This window comes from Echiichthys vipera (genome assembly GCF_963691815.1).
Source record: "Echiichthys vipera genome assembly, chromosome: X".
NCBI lineage: Eukaryota > Metazoa > Chordata > Actinopteri > Perciformes > Trachinidae > Echiichthys > Echiichthys vipera.
In genome coordinates this window covers 15751952-15766766 of record NC_139825.1, presented here as the reverse complement: position 1 = coordinate 15766766, position 14815 = coordinate 15751952, and the positions used below count along the sequence as shown (strand labels likewise).

At 39.1% G+C, this 14815-nt stretch overlaps 1 protein-coding gene across 2 annotated transcripts in view; it reads left to right on the top strand.

The window, feature by feature from the left end:
- The window catches only part of LOC310965162 (synaptotagmin-2-like), a 39784-nt gene extending 33647 nt beyond the window's left edge, over nucleotides 1–6137 (top strand). For both annotated transcript variants that reach the window (XM_083938604.1, XM_083938605.1), the window contains exons 5-9: nucleotides 28–195; nucleotides 1318–1485; nucleotides 1908–2025; nucleotides 2720–2853; nucleotides 2989–6137. In XM_083938604.1, coding sequence (XP_083794730.1) covers nucleotides 28–195; nucleotides 1318–1485; nucleotides 1908–2025; nucleotides 2720–2853; nucleotides 2989–3204 — 804 coding nt within the window. In that variant the 3' untranslated portion in view covers nucleotides 3205–6137. The remainder of the gene's footprint in view (nucleotides 1–27; nucleotides 196–1317; nucleotides 1486–1907; nucleotides 2026–2719; nucleotides 2854–2988) is intronic.
- The last annotated feature ends 8678 nt before the right edge of the window (nucleotides 6138–14815 follow it).

The window sequence follows — 14815 nt, the reverse complement described above, 5'->3', positions numbered from 1 at the left end:
TCATGCCCACACCTCCTCTGCACACAGCTCACAGTTGGCATCCTTCAAGCTGCGGACCTCATATCCATGGACTCAGGTGGAACATCTGATCCTTACGTTAAAGTCCAACTCCTACCTGAAAAGAAGAAGAAGTTTGACACCAAAGTCCACAAGAAAACACTGAACCCAGTCTTCAATGAGACATTTATATTCAAGGTAAGTCCTGTCAGTATGTCTGCTGTTTGGTGCAGAAAAGGTGTATATCCTGCTTCAGTCAATCAATTGCAGCTGTAAACAGAAAGAGACACATATCAAACATGTATGGATTACAGTGAGGAAGCTTGTGTTTTTATATATAATGAGCTGCACAAATAATCCTCCGAACCTGCTGCCAATGTATTCTCTCTAGTCTATGCAGCTGGCAGTACATGCTGCTAATAAAGCCTGCAGAGACTTCACAAGTGGCTCTGGGTAACGCTGGGAGCACTGCCTGCCTGCAAATTTGCAGCAGCAAAAACAGAATTTACAGTTTAACCAAGTCACTTCTTACTATTTGAACTTGAAAGGTTGTGTGTCGCTGCAAAAGGATGGCACCACATAGATTTATCTTCAACGTTAAGAAAGTTTCAGTCAGCTGGAGCTATTTGTCTTTTCTAATATTTTTCTCTGACTTTGAAATGAGAGGTTATATACATTTTAATTCAATGTATGTCATTAGGACAATAATAGGATTTAGCGTCATCTAGTGGCGAGTTAGAGATTACAACCGACTGAATACTCCTCCCCTCACCCTTCCCTTTCCAGGCGTGTAGTAGAAGCTACACTGGCCTTCAACCACAGTCACATTGCCTTTTTAATTCGCATCTATTCATACTCTTGCTCTGAGCAGAATCGTGCTTAGCCATACCGGTACCACATAGTGCCTTCTGTCTCTCTCGGCCGTTCATAGTTTTTTATAGACCGGAAGGACATGGAAGCCTCCATCGAGCTTACCTTTCCTATAAGAAATTATTCGCACAGGAGGATAAGTCAGAATGTTGGCAGGGGTAGCCTAATTGTACACCGATGAGGACTTGTCTATGACTGAAGACGTAATAAATTACTTGAAACTCTACACAGTGTCCCTTAAAATATTCACTCATTCACTGATTTTCTATAGTAGCTGAAAAAACACCATGACTATGTTTAAATAATAATTAAGATGATGAGTTATCAAAATTATTCTTGAACATATTAAGTTAAACTTTAGATCCAACTCGCTGAAACATATTTCTTTTAGTGTACCTCTTGAAAACATGCAGTATCAAGGTGTGCATCAGTATTGTGTCTGTTGATCAGGTGCCCTACGAGGAGCTTGGTGGGAAGACTCTGCTGATGTCTGTTTACGACTACGACCGATTTTCCAAACATGACGTCATTGGAGAGGTGAAGATTCCCATGAACACCATCGACCTCGGACGGCCGATAGAAGAGTGGAAGGATCTGGAGAGTGCAGATCAAGAGGAGGTGCTGTTAAGAATTAAACTTTTGAAATTATGCTTTGAATGAAGACTGATATCATTGATAGATTTCAGCAGTAGGATCATTTTTCAGGGATCTTGTCTTCATAACGTTACGTGACCTTGTAATGTGTATTTTGGATGCTTCCTTTTCACTAGTCTGAAAGAAGACATGTTAATTGACCCGTGCATGAAAACATTCTTTGTCTTGCCTCAACCTTTTGAAGCAAAAACCACCATCTCTTCCCCTCAGTGGTCCGTTTAATATCCTTAACTGTTCTCAAACTTAATATAGGCCCCAAAGAGAACGTGCAAGACATTCAGCAGACTGTAGCTGAGAACATTCTGCTTCAGCTCTTGCTTGTGTTCTCATGCTTGTCTAATGAGCTTGTGTCATTTCTGTCTCTTCTCTCTGTGCTGACTGCTCAGCCTGAGAAACTCGGAGACATCTGCATCTCCCTCCGTTACGTCCCCACCGCAGGGAAACTCACCGTCTGCATCCTGGAGGCAAAGAACCTGAAGAAGATGGACGCCTGTGGATTATCTGGTAGAGAAAAATGACAGTGTTGGAAACAAAGTATAGATTAATACACTTTTGTTGAGATTAGTGTTGTTGTCAGACACTTTAGGCTTTGTGTTTGTTGCTATGGCTTAAAACACATAATGAAAACATCAGACATGGTTTATTGTAAGGAAGGCTCTTTTTGTATTTGTCAGTACTGGAGGTTAGATTGAGAACAACAGCAAATCATCAGCCTCTACATACACATGTAATACTGGACATCGTTCATTTTAAATATAAGTACAAACAAATATTCTTGTTTATCCCCATATACATTATGACAGTCATCAACTACCCAAAAGAGGCCCCTCCAGTCAACAAAACTGAAAAATACAGAAGTACAACATATTTATACATACTAATACATAAAATAAGAAGAAAATACAATACATTTGACTAATGTTAATTTTGCTTTATATTCTTTATTAATGTGCATTTTTTTGGACAAAAGGGAATCCCAGAGTTTATAATGACTGTGCTTCATCAAGTCAAGTGCACTTGGTAAATGCAGTTCACATTTGTAATTCAGCAGACCCAAATACATATGTCACAAAACAGAGGATAAATCAACACAGGAAAAAATCCAAATGATGGAAATGCATATCAGAAGTCACAAAAAGGAAGTAAATATTGAAGGAAAATATAGTGCTATTACTGATTATATGGATGCCCTTTGCAGATCCTTATGTGAAGATCCAGCTGCTGCAGGGGGGTAAACGTCTGAAGAAAAAGAAGACCACAGTGAAGAAGAACACCCTAAACCCCTACTATAATGAATCATTCAGCTTTGAAATCCCTCTGGAACAGATGCAGGTACAAGTCAAACCAAAATATTTATCCTTATCTTTATCTTTAGTAAGTAAGTATGAAGTAATTAAAGGGCATATCTTAATGCCTTAATAACTATAAAAAATAATAATTACACATTCTCTCTTCTTCCCTTCTTAGAAAATCTTGGTGGCGGTCACAGTGTTTGATTATGACAAGATCGGTAAGAACGATGCCATTGGAAAGATCTTTGTGGGCAGTAAGGCAACTGGCCTAGGTCTGAAGCACTGGTCAGACATGCTGGCCAATCCGCGCCGCCCCATTGCCCAGTGGCATCCATTGCAGCCAGAGGAGGATATTGATGGTCAGCTGGCATCCTTGAATGCAAAGAAGTAAAGTGCTCAACCAACCAGCTAATGCACTAACTCAAAAATCCAACCCCCACCCCTACTTTGCATGAAACCCATGACTTAACAAATGACTCCTCGTCATGAAACCTGCTCAGCAAAAAAGAGACATCTTAGAATATCCGCTCATTCATGGTCGAAAAAACTCTTTTTTGTGCATCACATTTCACACATTCGTGTATGCTGGGGAGAGTGGCGTTGCGTTATCGCGTGACTGGTTCATGAATGATCGACTGTTGGTCTTTCTTTCATTTGAAGAAACTTAGAAACTGATTCTTAGGGTGCTGACACTGAACGAAAGTCTTGGTGAAGACAATGCTGGAAATAAAGCTTTAGTTTAGTTTATAGAGCATGCTTTACTTACCTCCTGACTGCTCTGCATACACCATGCCTAGTATTGTATCTTGCTAATATGTGTGCTTTAACTTGCAATAGAAAGTACTGTAGTATTGGGTTCTTTCCTGCATAGAGTCTGTTTAAGTCTATTAATGCAAAAATATTTAATTGAGAATGAATGAGGTCAAAGTCACTGAATGCAGCAATCCATGTTGCAATTAATTTTCATGCTAAAGCTGCATAAATGATTGTTTTAATTTTATCCGCTCTCATTGGAGGGGGAGATAAATACAGTGCAGTAGAAACACAGTATGGTCTGATCTAAGTTGCTTGTTTTGTGTTGCCATGAAGGCACATCTATGCATTTAGGTTCAACACTAATTTGTTGTGTCTTCTGACAGATCTAATGTAGGACAGGAATACAAGGGTGCCTTTCCTGATATGACACTTTGGAAAATAGAGAAAGCTTCATTGTTTTATTACCCAAAAGGAAAACTTTATTCAAAAGTAGTCAGGGAATGTGCCATCTGGGTTCTGTCTTGTGTTGACAACTTGGATGTAAAATCTTACTTATCTGCGGACAAAGTAAGGATACAAGAAAGCTTATCAATGATGTTCAAACCAATTATGACTGCTCCTTTTAAATTCTGCTCTTGCTTCCTAAAACAGTGCCATATTAATCTTTTTTGTTTGGATATACATTTTACAGAGTATATGTCTTCCTTAGTTTTGTTTTACCAAACTGCAGTACATTTAAATATTTTAACAGTTTTCGGTGAAACAACATGAGGATTTTGGTCAAAGACGAGATGTTTTTATAGAGAACTGAATTTGAAATGTAAGAAGAGAGCGTGAATTTAACTACAAAATGCAGGTTTGTAGAATCTCAACAGGGCGAAATATATTATTCAGTCAACATACCTTGGACCATTTTTGCTTGAACCAAATAAAGCTGCAGAATCTAGCATGTATCATGCCTCGCAGTGTTTCATGTTGTTTGGATCGCTCACTCATTGGCCACAAGCTTTGTAAACCTGGAGCCAAAATGCTGCAACAAGGTGGTGTATCAACTTCAACACAGAAACTGTTAGACTGATGTGCAGAGGTATTGAAGCAAAAAAAAAAAAGCCCATTAGGACTTGAATCTTATAAGCACCTAAAAATGTATTACTCTGAACAACTAAATTTTTATATTTGAATACCTCTGAATTTATAGCATTGAAATATTTTACCTAGAGAACCATTTAACTGAATTAATGTGGTTTGGAAACTCCACCTGGAAATTTCAAAGTATTGTGTTCAACTCAACTGCGAAGAAGTAGAAGAGAGCGCAGACCTCCATGAGGGACAAATGCCCTTGGCAGTGTTAACAATTTAGAATTAATTTGAATATCCGCTCCAAAATGTAATGGGTTCAAACAAACAAACAAACAAACAAACAAACCAAAATCAAAACCTCCTTGGGGGAGAAAACTATATTCAATTTGATCAAATTCAATTGGTCCTTTTTATCTAAAAAGAGACAAGTTCATTTGCACACCAAAATTCAGGATGAAGCATTCAAGTTTGAAAATTTGGGCTACCAAAGCCGACCATCTGAATGAAATGATTCAACTTCTTTCCTATAGCGCTGATTCCCAACCAGACATGTTATTTATACCCCTCGTGGTGCTTCTGCTCTTACTATGAGGTACATGGTAAGATTTTACAGTAGCTTCGGTACTTTGAGAAATATATCTAGTGAGAGAAATTATGATTTGATTAAAATAATAATGAAAACCGTGAGTTACATAAAACCACAAGGGATTACAAATGTATGTGATGCTGATCTTCAGTATATTTATTGCCACAATAACTAGTATTTAGAAAACATGTCAGCATTATGAAATCATTGAAATGTCCAGCTTATATCACTCAAGGTGGTAGAAAGACTCCAGTTTTATTTGATTTATTGATTTTATTTTCATGCCATGCACACAAAATATTCTGCCTTATCTGCCAGGCTCGGCAGATAAAATCTACCTTCCTGATGCACGACTGAAGTTGTTTTTCATATTCATCCATCCAAAAGAAATTCACCAAAAAGTACATACTTTAGGTCCTCGTAGACAGGACAGTTAAATAAAAAATATATATTTCTCAGTTTCAGATCGCAAAAAAAGTTGTGCAAATAGTGTCAAATGTGATTTTCAGAAAGTGAGAAAAATGGTTTTAGAAGTAAACTGTTTGAATTCTATAATTTCAGTGGTATGTACATTTCAACATTAAATATTCAGTGGAGGTTAAATTTCAGAATTGAGCCTTCAGTTGCGTATAAAACTCAAATTATTACAGCCTTTCTTTGCTTCCAGAGGAGGCCATATTGTCACCAGAAATCAAACTTCTGCAGGCGGGTGAACAGCAGCACAGTACTACTTCTTCCTATTGTTGACATTATGCATCACGCAAAATTTGTTAATACGCTACAGCATGCTATTCACAAGATGATGTAAATAGTAGCATGTTTTAAAGAGGAACCATAATTATATTGTGTATGTGTGTTTGTGTTCTGTGTCATTTTTTATAATAAACGGAGTAAAAAAAGAGTATGCACTGACTGCAAAGTGTATGTGTTTTTGCTGAATGGGACTGGATGTATGTCTGAATAATCAATGTTAGGGTTCACAGGCTCCTTTAATGCCTGGGATTAAAGCAGGATTGCTTTGTGTTACACATGTAAGAAAAAAAAGAAATCCCCTTAATTTGCCACAAAACTGCACGCTTTGTTTTCTATTTGTTCTCCAAACCCAGTGTTTTGATGTGCTTGGGCTACAAGTCATATATTTATTGTTCATTTCTGCCTGCATTTGTTATACAGTATGTGTTGGTCACTGACCAGTAGACTGTATTTTTTTTATTTTTAAAAGGAGGATATTTGTCGGCTCCTTGATTTTCTATCTCAGTGTACCGCAAGTGTTTTTTTCATTTACTCCTGCCAGATGGGTGTCATGTCTTAGTTTATTAAATGTAGATACACGATGGACGATTTAAGCGACTTGTAGCCTTTTTTCCTTGTGTCAATCATTAAACTGTTCCTTCTCATCTTATTGCTATTCACCAAATCCTGCTCCCATATGTCTGATTATACCTCTTAACATAAGAAATTAGTCAGCAATTTGCATTTAAATTAAACTGAACTTTGCTTTTTAACATTATTATACAATTCTTTTTTTATTACTGTTTCTTTGCTGGATCAGTTCTATGGAATATTATTAATGCATATTATTGATGTAATCCTCTTAAAGAGCTCCAGTCATATGATTAAATAATCAATATTTTTTTCATTCCAAACAAACAAACTATTTGACTGATGGACTGTAATGGGATGAGTTGGTTTCGTGTCACATGTGCATGCTCTGAGATATCAATGTTGTTTCTACCATGACATTTCTAATGTGGGGATTTGTTTACCCTGTGTGCTGTCATTTACTCTTCAATAATACTGCATGAAGAGGACCTTTAATCTTCATGAAGACCCATCTTTGAGAGAACAATGTAGCTTTCTCTTCATGTTAAGAGGGACTGAGAGGAATACACAACATTTCCATTTTTAATATCGAGTCTGTTCTGAAGAATTGATTTCAGGATGAGTGGAAGCGCCAGATTACATTCTTTTCATGTCAGGTCATGCTTTCCTGGGGGTAATTGAATAGACTCACTCCCATCTACGTGTACATGAGCTGCCATCAGATTATGTCTCCTATTTTTGTGTATTTGCAATAGGACCAAAAGAGCCTGTATTTCTTTATTGGCGTTCTGTTAAATGACTATATGGGTCACTTTTCTGCAATGCAGGCAACAAAATCCCTGTCTTCCTGGGTCTCCCAAGCTATCTTGAGCACAGAGCAGACCCAAAGAGTTCAGAACAACATTCGTTATGCAATACTGCCAACCTGCTGCTTCAAAAGTGGTTCCTCTTTAGTCCTCTTATATGAACATAGCCATGATACAGAACATCCAAAGACCTGATCATCCTCCGACCTATCCACTTTCTGAGCAACATAGACAAGGGAAATGCTTGAACATCTTTCTTGACTCTTGTTTTTGTCTTGTTGTAGAGGTGTGTCAGTAGTTGTGCCTTTTTGTGAACTGCATGTTTTATTTCTGTGCAAAAATCCATGTTTTCCAGCAAACTAAAGAGAACAAAATTACCACAAAACTTGTAATCATATGTCACTCTATGTAGAATTACTCAAGGGAACCAACATATGGGATGTGGTCAGGACATCTGTGTATTGTCAAAATGTACTCATAGGAAATAAAGGCATTTTAAGTAGTCTCGTCCTGCGTGATGTGTAAATGGATCAGAGGGTGCTTTTCCTGTTCCTGTCAGTGGGTGGCATTATATACAGCATAAAATTGGAAGAGTGTTGAGGAGTGAGTGTTCTAGCCATCGGATGATAAAGCAACCAAAGAGACAAAAGAGTTTAGGACAATATGTCATTCCCTTACAAATCTGGGACAAATCTAAAGGCACCTCTTCAATGATTCATAATCCATAATACACTAAATCAAATATGAACAGAATTGAAAATAATATGTGAGTCTGACAGAGTTCTTGTGAATGTAAGATTGTAAATAGGACTCATTAAATCTTTTGAATGTGAAACAGATGATAAATTTTAGCCAGCGTGGTGCTTTTGAAGTTGTCGTAAAAAACACAAACACAACAAGTATTTGTCTTCAGTCGTGATGATCAAATGATATTAAAGTGAAATTCATATATAAAAACAATTCACTTCATTTCACTCTGATGTTTTTAACAATACTTCAGCTTCAAAGTTCCTTCTTAACATTTTGCTAACAAGCCTTCGTACACTGTCTATTTTGCAAAAATAAATGTATTTGCTGATGAAGGAAATAAATGTATTTTTGCTAGACAGTGTGCAGGACTCTGTGGTTTTGACCTACTCGTCCATCTTAAACCTGTCTCATAAGACAGAAAAGTCTCAACTCTGAGTTCATTGAGTGTCTGTCATGGTACATGATCTTCTTTAAATTCTTCTTTTAATTAACTTTTGATCACCTTACATTTCTATCTATCATTTTAAATGCATCTCTGATTTTGCTGTGGTGCTGACAGCTGTGAAGCAATATGTTTGTTTTTTTTATTTTATTTTGTATCATTTTAAATGCAGTTAAAAAGGGAAACATGTATTATTTGTGACATGATACCTCAAGGTAAAGCTCTTTAATCAAAGATGACGCTCCCATGTTCTTAAGAAATGTAGCTCATCCATGATCTGTCCCAGATACCTAAGAGACTGTTTGCTGCTTATGGAAGCGAACAAAAATACTGTAGTTTCCATGGTAATGTGGAAATACCTGCAATATTTTGTCCATATATGTACATGTATTTGTAAAGGCTTTGCACAGTGAAGAAAAACACACCAATTGGTCGGTTTGCCTTTTATGTAGAAATATTTTATGAATATACAATCTGAATTTTATTTAATGTATTTTTTTAGATACAGTACAATAACATGAAGCTTCCACAGATGATGGCAAATGTGTCCTCACCCCTGCAGTTGTTAGTTACTCAACACACACAGGACCTGAGTTTCCAACATTACTGGGAAACTATGTACATACATTCTGTCAGAGGATGAATGCAGGAAGAATACAGGCGTAGAAATGGCTTCTGGTATCCGTATTCTTCTCTTCCTTCCTGCTTCCTGTCTCATTTGGACAGTTTAGTGATGACGCGGATTAAAGCTCCATTCTCGTCCTTCAGTCTCTGGTTCTCCATCTTCAGCTCGGCTTTGGCCTACAAATAGAGCATGAGACAACTAAAGAGGGCACAGGCCTAAAATTACACGTGGCTCCTCACTTGGAGGGCTCACTGTGCTGCATCTTATTATTATGGTAAATATATATTTTTTTTATTATTAATAGGCTATAGGTCTACCTCACATGCTGCATTTTAACTGTTAGCATATGGAAACTGTACAGCTTATTTTGTGGGTTGTCTCTTACACAAAGTCCTGGTTTGTATTCCTGCGACATTTCCAGACTCGAGTTAACGGAGTCATTCCAAACAAAACATGCAGTCTAATGGTCATCTGAAGCTGGTTGATGGTTCAATATGATCATTTATCATCTTTCAATGGAATCATACGTTGCAATATAAGATAGACAATTATAATTATATCATCTAAATTGATCACAACCAGCACAATAAATCAACAAACTGAAATAGTTAGAGTTTATATTTTTCACTAAATTTGTCAATAAAGTGATAAAATACTCATAATGAACATAAAACATGTAATGTTATTGTTATCATAAAATGAATTAATCCATATCAGGATAGAAACTTTTGACCATCATCCAGTACTGGCAGAAGCTAACGTGGGGCTTCATCAGTCCTAGTCTGAAAAAAAGTTACTTCTTTTTTAATTTTAAAAACATCTGAAACACCAGCTCAACACAGTTTCACCAATGCAGTATCCGACCAAATGTCTCCTTCTCTGTTTCTGATTTATACCTTTTGGGTATGAAAAGTAATCATCTATCATTTTATCTTGTTAGATATTTGCGTGAAATGTTATCATGGACAAACGTGTGTTTTGTGAGATCACAGTGACGTTGAGTCCAAGTGGTGCCAAATTTGAAGAAAATCCCTCCAGGGGTTCCTGAGATATGGACGGACAACCCAATAACAAAAAAAGAGTAATCTGATCTCGATCCGTCTGGGCAGAGTATTACAATAAAACAGTTACACAAACACACATTACACATACACGGACACAATTGGAGAGGACTCGCTCATTTAAATGCACACAATAACGTGCTTCTCTGTTTTAAGCAAGCATCTCGTGTTTATTTAGACCCTCCCTTTCACAGATAACAACAAGGTTTTTGTTTGTATCCTCTTGGGCATAACACAGCAGACATCTGTGAACGTTAGACTATAGATGAATACTGATGGCTCGCCCGCTCGCTCGCTTGCTGCAGTGTCAAAGTGCTCACACATTCCTCAGCCAACGGAGCATAATGGTGACAAATGATGTCAGCTAAAACCACCGCAGACAGAGCAGCTAACACCGCCGCTCCAAGTCCCACAGACACTTTACTCTGTTTAGATTTATTGTTCATTGTTTTCCTCATGTCAAATAAGCTCCTCCTGAGTTAAGAGATCCTGCTGTATTTTAAGGAGACTGAATATAAAAAAGTTGCAGTGAATATTAAGGGGAATCACAAAGTAACTAGAATTACCTTCAGCTGTTCTTCAATATCTGATATCCTGTTTTTTAGACTCCAGCTTTCCTAGAAGAGCATTTGATGATTAAGATAAATAAGTCAATATACTTAATAAAAACATATCTATAAGTATTATTATGAATTTTTACCTTTTTTTCTGTCTCAAGCATGTTGGATCCACAATTTTCCACACTTCCCTTCTGCGTTAATGAAAGGTTATTTCAAAAAGATTATAGCATATATAATGTAGTACACATACTTGCAACTGTATAATTAAAGGTGTTACATTTAAGTGTCTGATGTAAAATATTCCACAGTTGCACACAGGAACTCAATCACAGAGACTCACTGTTATTATTGCAAAAGTCAGCCGTGCAGTCTGACAGTAATTACAGCTTCCTTGTGTAACTGCTATCATTCATGTCACATTTCTCTCACATTACAGTGTTACCTGATTTCATCATTACAATATATATGGGAGGCATTTCTGTGTGTGTGTGTGTGTGTGTGTGTGTGTGTGTGTGCGTGTGCGTGCTAAGAAATCTACCATTCCCTTTAGTTCTTGGGTGTGCGCCGTACCTGTGCTCTCTGCAGATGGTCCTGAATCATGGCCAGTTCCTGTTTACTTGTCTCCAGCTTGGACTTGAGCCTTTGATTGGTGGCCAGTGCCTTTTCATACATCTACAAAATATGCATTTGTTAGCATTTCCAAAGTGATTGTTTTCACAGAACTCAGACTGTAATCAAAATCAGAATCAGAAACATTTTCACTGAAGGTTATGTTTGCACATGCAAGGAATTTGATTTGGTGATGACAATTTACAATAGAAAAATATATGAATATGTAAATTGTAGATCTATATTAAAGGGTTTGTATAAAATGTGTACAGATGTGAAGAAATGTGCAAACTTTTGTCCAGCAGCTGTAAAGTTCACAGTAGAAGTAAGAAAATAAGTGCAAGAAGGTAGATAGTTAGAATCCAATCAACAGCTGCAGTGATGGTTTGTGGGATTTTCACAGGGGCCGGTAACACAAAGATAGACTTTGACTCAAATCTAACTATTTGACTCAAATCTAACTATTTGACTCAAATCTAACTCAATTAGCATCTATCGCAATGAACAAGTCAGAGTTTACACTTACCCAATGGAATATCTCAACATCTACTGGCTGCATTTGCCCAAACATTTGTACATACAGTATATCCATTATCATTTTTCATCAGGTTTGTACAATATATACACGATACATCAATTTCTGTGTGGACAGCGTTGTTCCTACAGTGACTGTACGCTGTTTCCCAAATAACAAGCCGTGGGTCACCCAAGACATCAAGGTCCTGCTGAATGCGAAGAAGAGGGCCTTCAGAGGAGAAGGGGACAGAGAGCAGATGAGGCAGGTCCAGAGGGAGCTGAAGGAGAGGATCCAACAGGGCAAATACTCCTACAGGAGGAAGTTGGAGCACAAACTCCAGCAGAACAATTTAAAGGACGTGTGGAGCGACATGAGGAGCATCCCTGGCTACAAACCATCTAGTAGCCAGACAGTAGGAGGTGGTACTGAACGTGCCAATGAGCTGAATCTGTTCGTCAACAGATTTGACGAAAGGGCTCTGGACCACCCCCCCACGGCTCCTCCACAACCATCCACCTCCAAACCTCCAGCCCTGCTGACACCCCCCCTCCCCCTCAATTCCTTCCTGATTTTGCCCTACCTGTCCCCTCCCCCCCGGCATCACCTCTCTCCATCCCCACCAACACACACAGCAGACAGACCTTCACTGCAGAGCAGGTGAGGCAGGAGCTGTGCAGACTCTGCCCAGGCAAGGCAGCAGGTCCCGACGGTGTCAGCCCGAGGGTCCTCAAAGCATGCACCAGCTGTTTGGAGTCCTGCAGTACATCTACAACCTCAGCCTGAGTCTTGAGAAGGACCCTGTGCTGTGGAAGACATCCTGCCTGGTACCAGTACCAAAGAAGGTGCGTCCCAGCACCTCCGAAGACTACAGACCGGTGGCGCTGACGTCGCACCTGATGAAGTCCCTGGAGAGGCTGGTCCTTTCACTTCTTCGGCCCCTGGTCAGCTCATCACTGGACCCTCTACAGTTTGCCTACCAGCCGAGACTAGGTGTGGAGGACGCTATCATCTTCCTGCTCAACCGTGCCTGCGTCCACCTGGACAGACCAGGAACCACAGTGAGAATCTTGTTCATGGACTTCTCCAGTGCGTTCAATACCATCCCACCTGCTCTGCTGGGACCTAAGCTGATGGCGATGCAGGTTGACCCTCCCCTGGTTTCCTGGATTACGGATTACTTGACGGGTCGACCACAGTATGTCAGACTGCAGGACGGAGTGTCTGACACTGTGGTCAGCAGCACTGGAGCTCCACAGGGAACTGTTCTTTCCCCCTTTCTGTTCACCCTGTACACCTCAGACTTTCAGCTCCTCTCTGAGTCCTGCCACCTGCAGAAGTTTGCTGACGATTCTGCAATTGTTGGCTGTGTCAGTGAGGGGAGGAGGAATACAGGGCCGTTGTGGACTCCTTCATCAACTGGTGTGCAGCTAATCACCTGATTCTAAACGCCACCAAGACTAAGGAGCTAGTGGTGGATTTCCGTAGGAGTAAATCTGCCCCCACACCCATCTCCGTCAACGGCGTGACTGTGGATGTTGTCCAGGATTACAAATACCTTGAAGTATACCTGGATAACAAACTGGACTGGTCCAAGAACACTGGGGCTGTCTATAAGAAAGGACAGAGTCGTCTCTATTTCCTGAGGAGGCTCCGGTCATTCAATGTATGTAACACCATGCTGAGGATGTTCTATCAGTCGGTGGTAGCCAGTGCCATCTTCTTTGCTGTTGTGTGCTGAGGGCAGCAGACGCAAAGAGAATCAGTAAGATCATCAGGAAGGCTGGCTCCGTCCTAGGGGTCCCACTGGACTCTTTGGTGGCAGTGTCTGAGAGGAGGATGCTGTCTAAACTGCACAGCATCCTGGACAACAACTCTCACCCTCTCCACCATCTGCTGACCTCCAGCAGAAGCACCTTCAGCCACAGACTCATTCTCCCCCGGTGTAATACTGAACGGCGGAGGAAGTCTTTTCTTCTGGTGGCCATCAAACTTTATAATTCATCTCCCCCTGGTCAGGTAAGGAACAGTGGAGACACTGTATCCTGAGATAATGTCACTTTGTCACTTTATATCATCACTGCACAACTTTATTCAGTTGTACTGTAACTTACTTCAGTAAGAAAGGCTGCTACACTTTACACTGTCACTTTATATCACCACTACATCACTTTATTTTGTGGCACTGTAACTTACTGCTGCTACACTTACTGTGCTTTACTGTAACCTAGCTCTGTAGGAAATGCTGCTACATTTCACTGTGGTTTACTGTAACGTATCTCAGTAAAATGCTGCTACACTGTACTTTACTGTCACTTAGTTCTGTAGGAAATGCTGCTAAATTTTTAACATTGTTATCGCTCCTTCTCACTTATTTAGTTTATTTAGCTTATTTTATTTCAATCTGCTGCTAAACTGCACAGTGCGTATTGTTGTATATTGTATATACCTACGCTTAACCACAATGTCTGTTGCACTCTGTCACACTTTACGTTAGCTTATTTTTATTTGATTATGTTAGCTTATCGTTACTCTGATCCTTTCCCACCTTTGTATTGAAACTGTTGCACAATAATTTCCCTCGGGATAAATAAAGCTTCTTGAATCTTGAATCTTGAATATCCACAATTATTAGATGCGTTGCCATTAATTCATATTCCCCTCAGGATGAATTCTAATCACTTTGGTGACTTTTTCTGTAGAGCCATCATCGGGTCAAACGTTTAAATTGTTTTTAAATTAGTTTTATTTCAAAGACCAAATTTGTGTTTGGCCTTGTTTGGTGCTAATTGGCAAATGTTAGCATGCGAACTGCTAAACTAAGAGGGTGAACTGGGTAAACATGACTTCTACTAAACATCTTTCACAATTTGCAAGATTTCAAGATAAT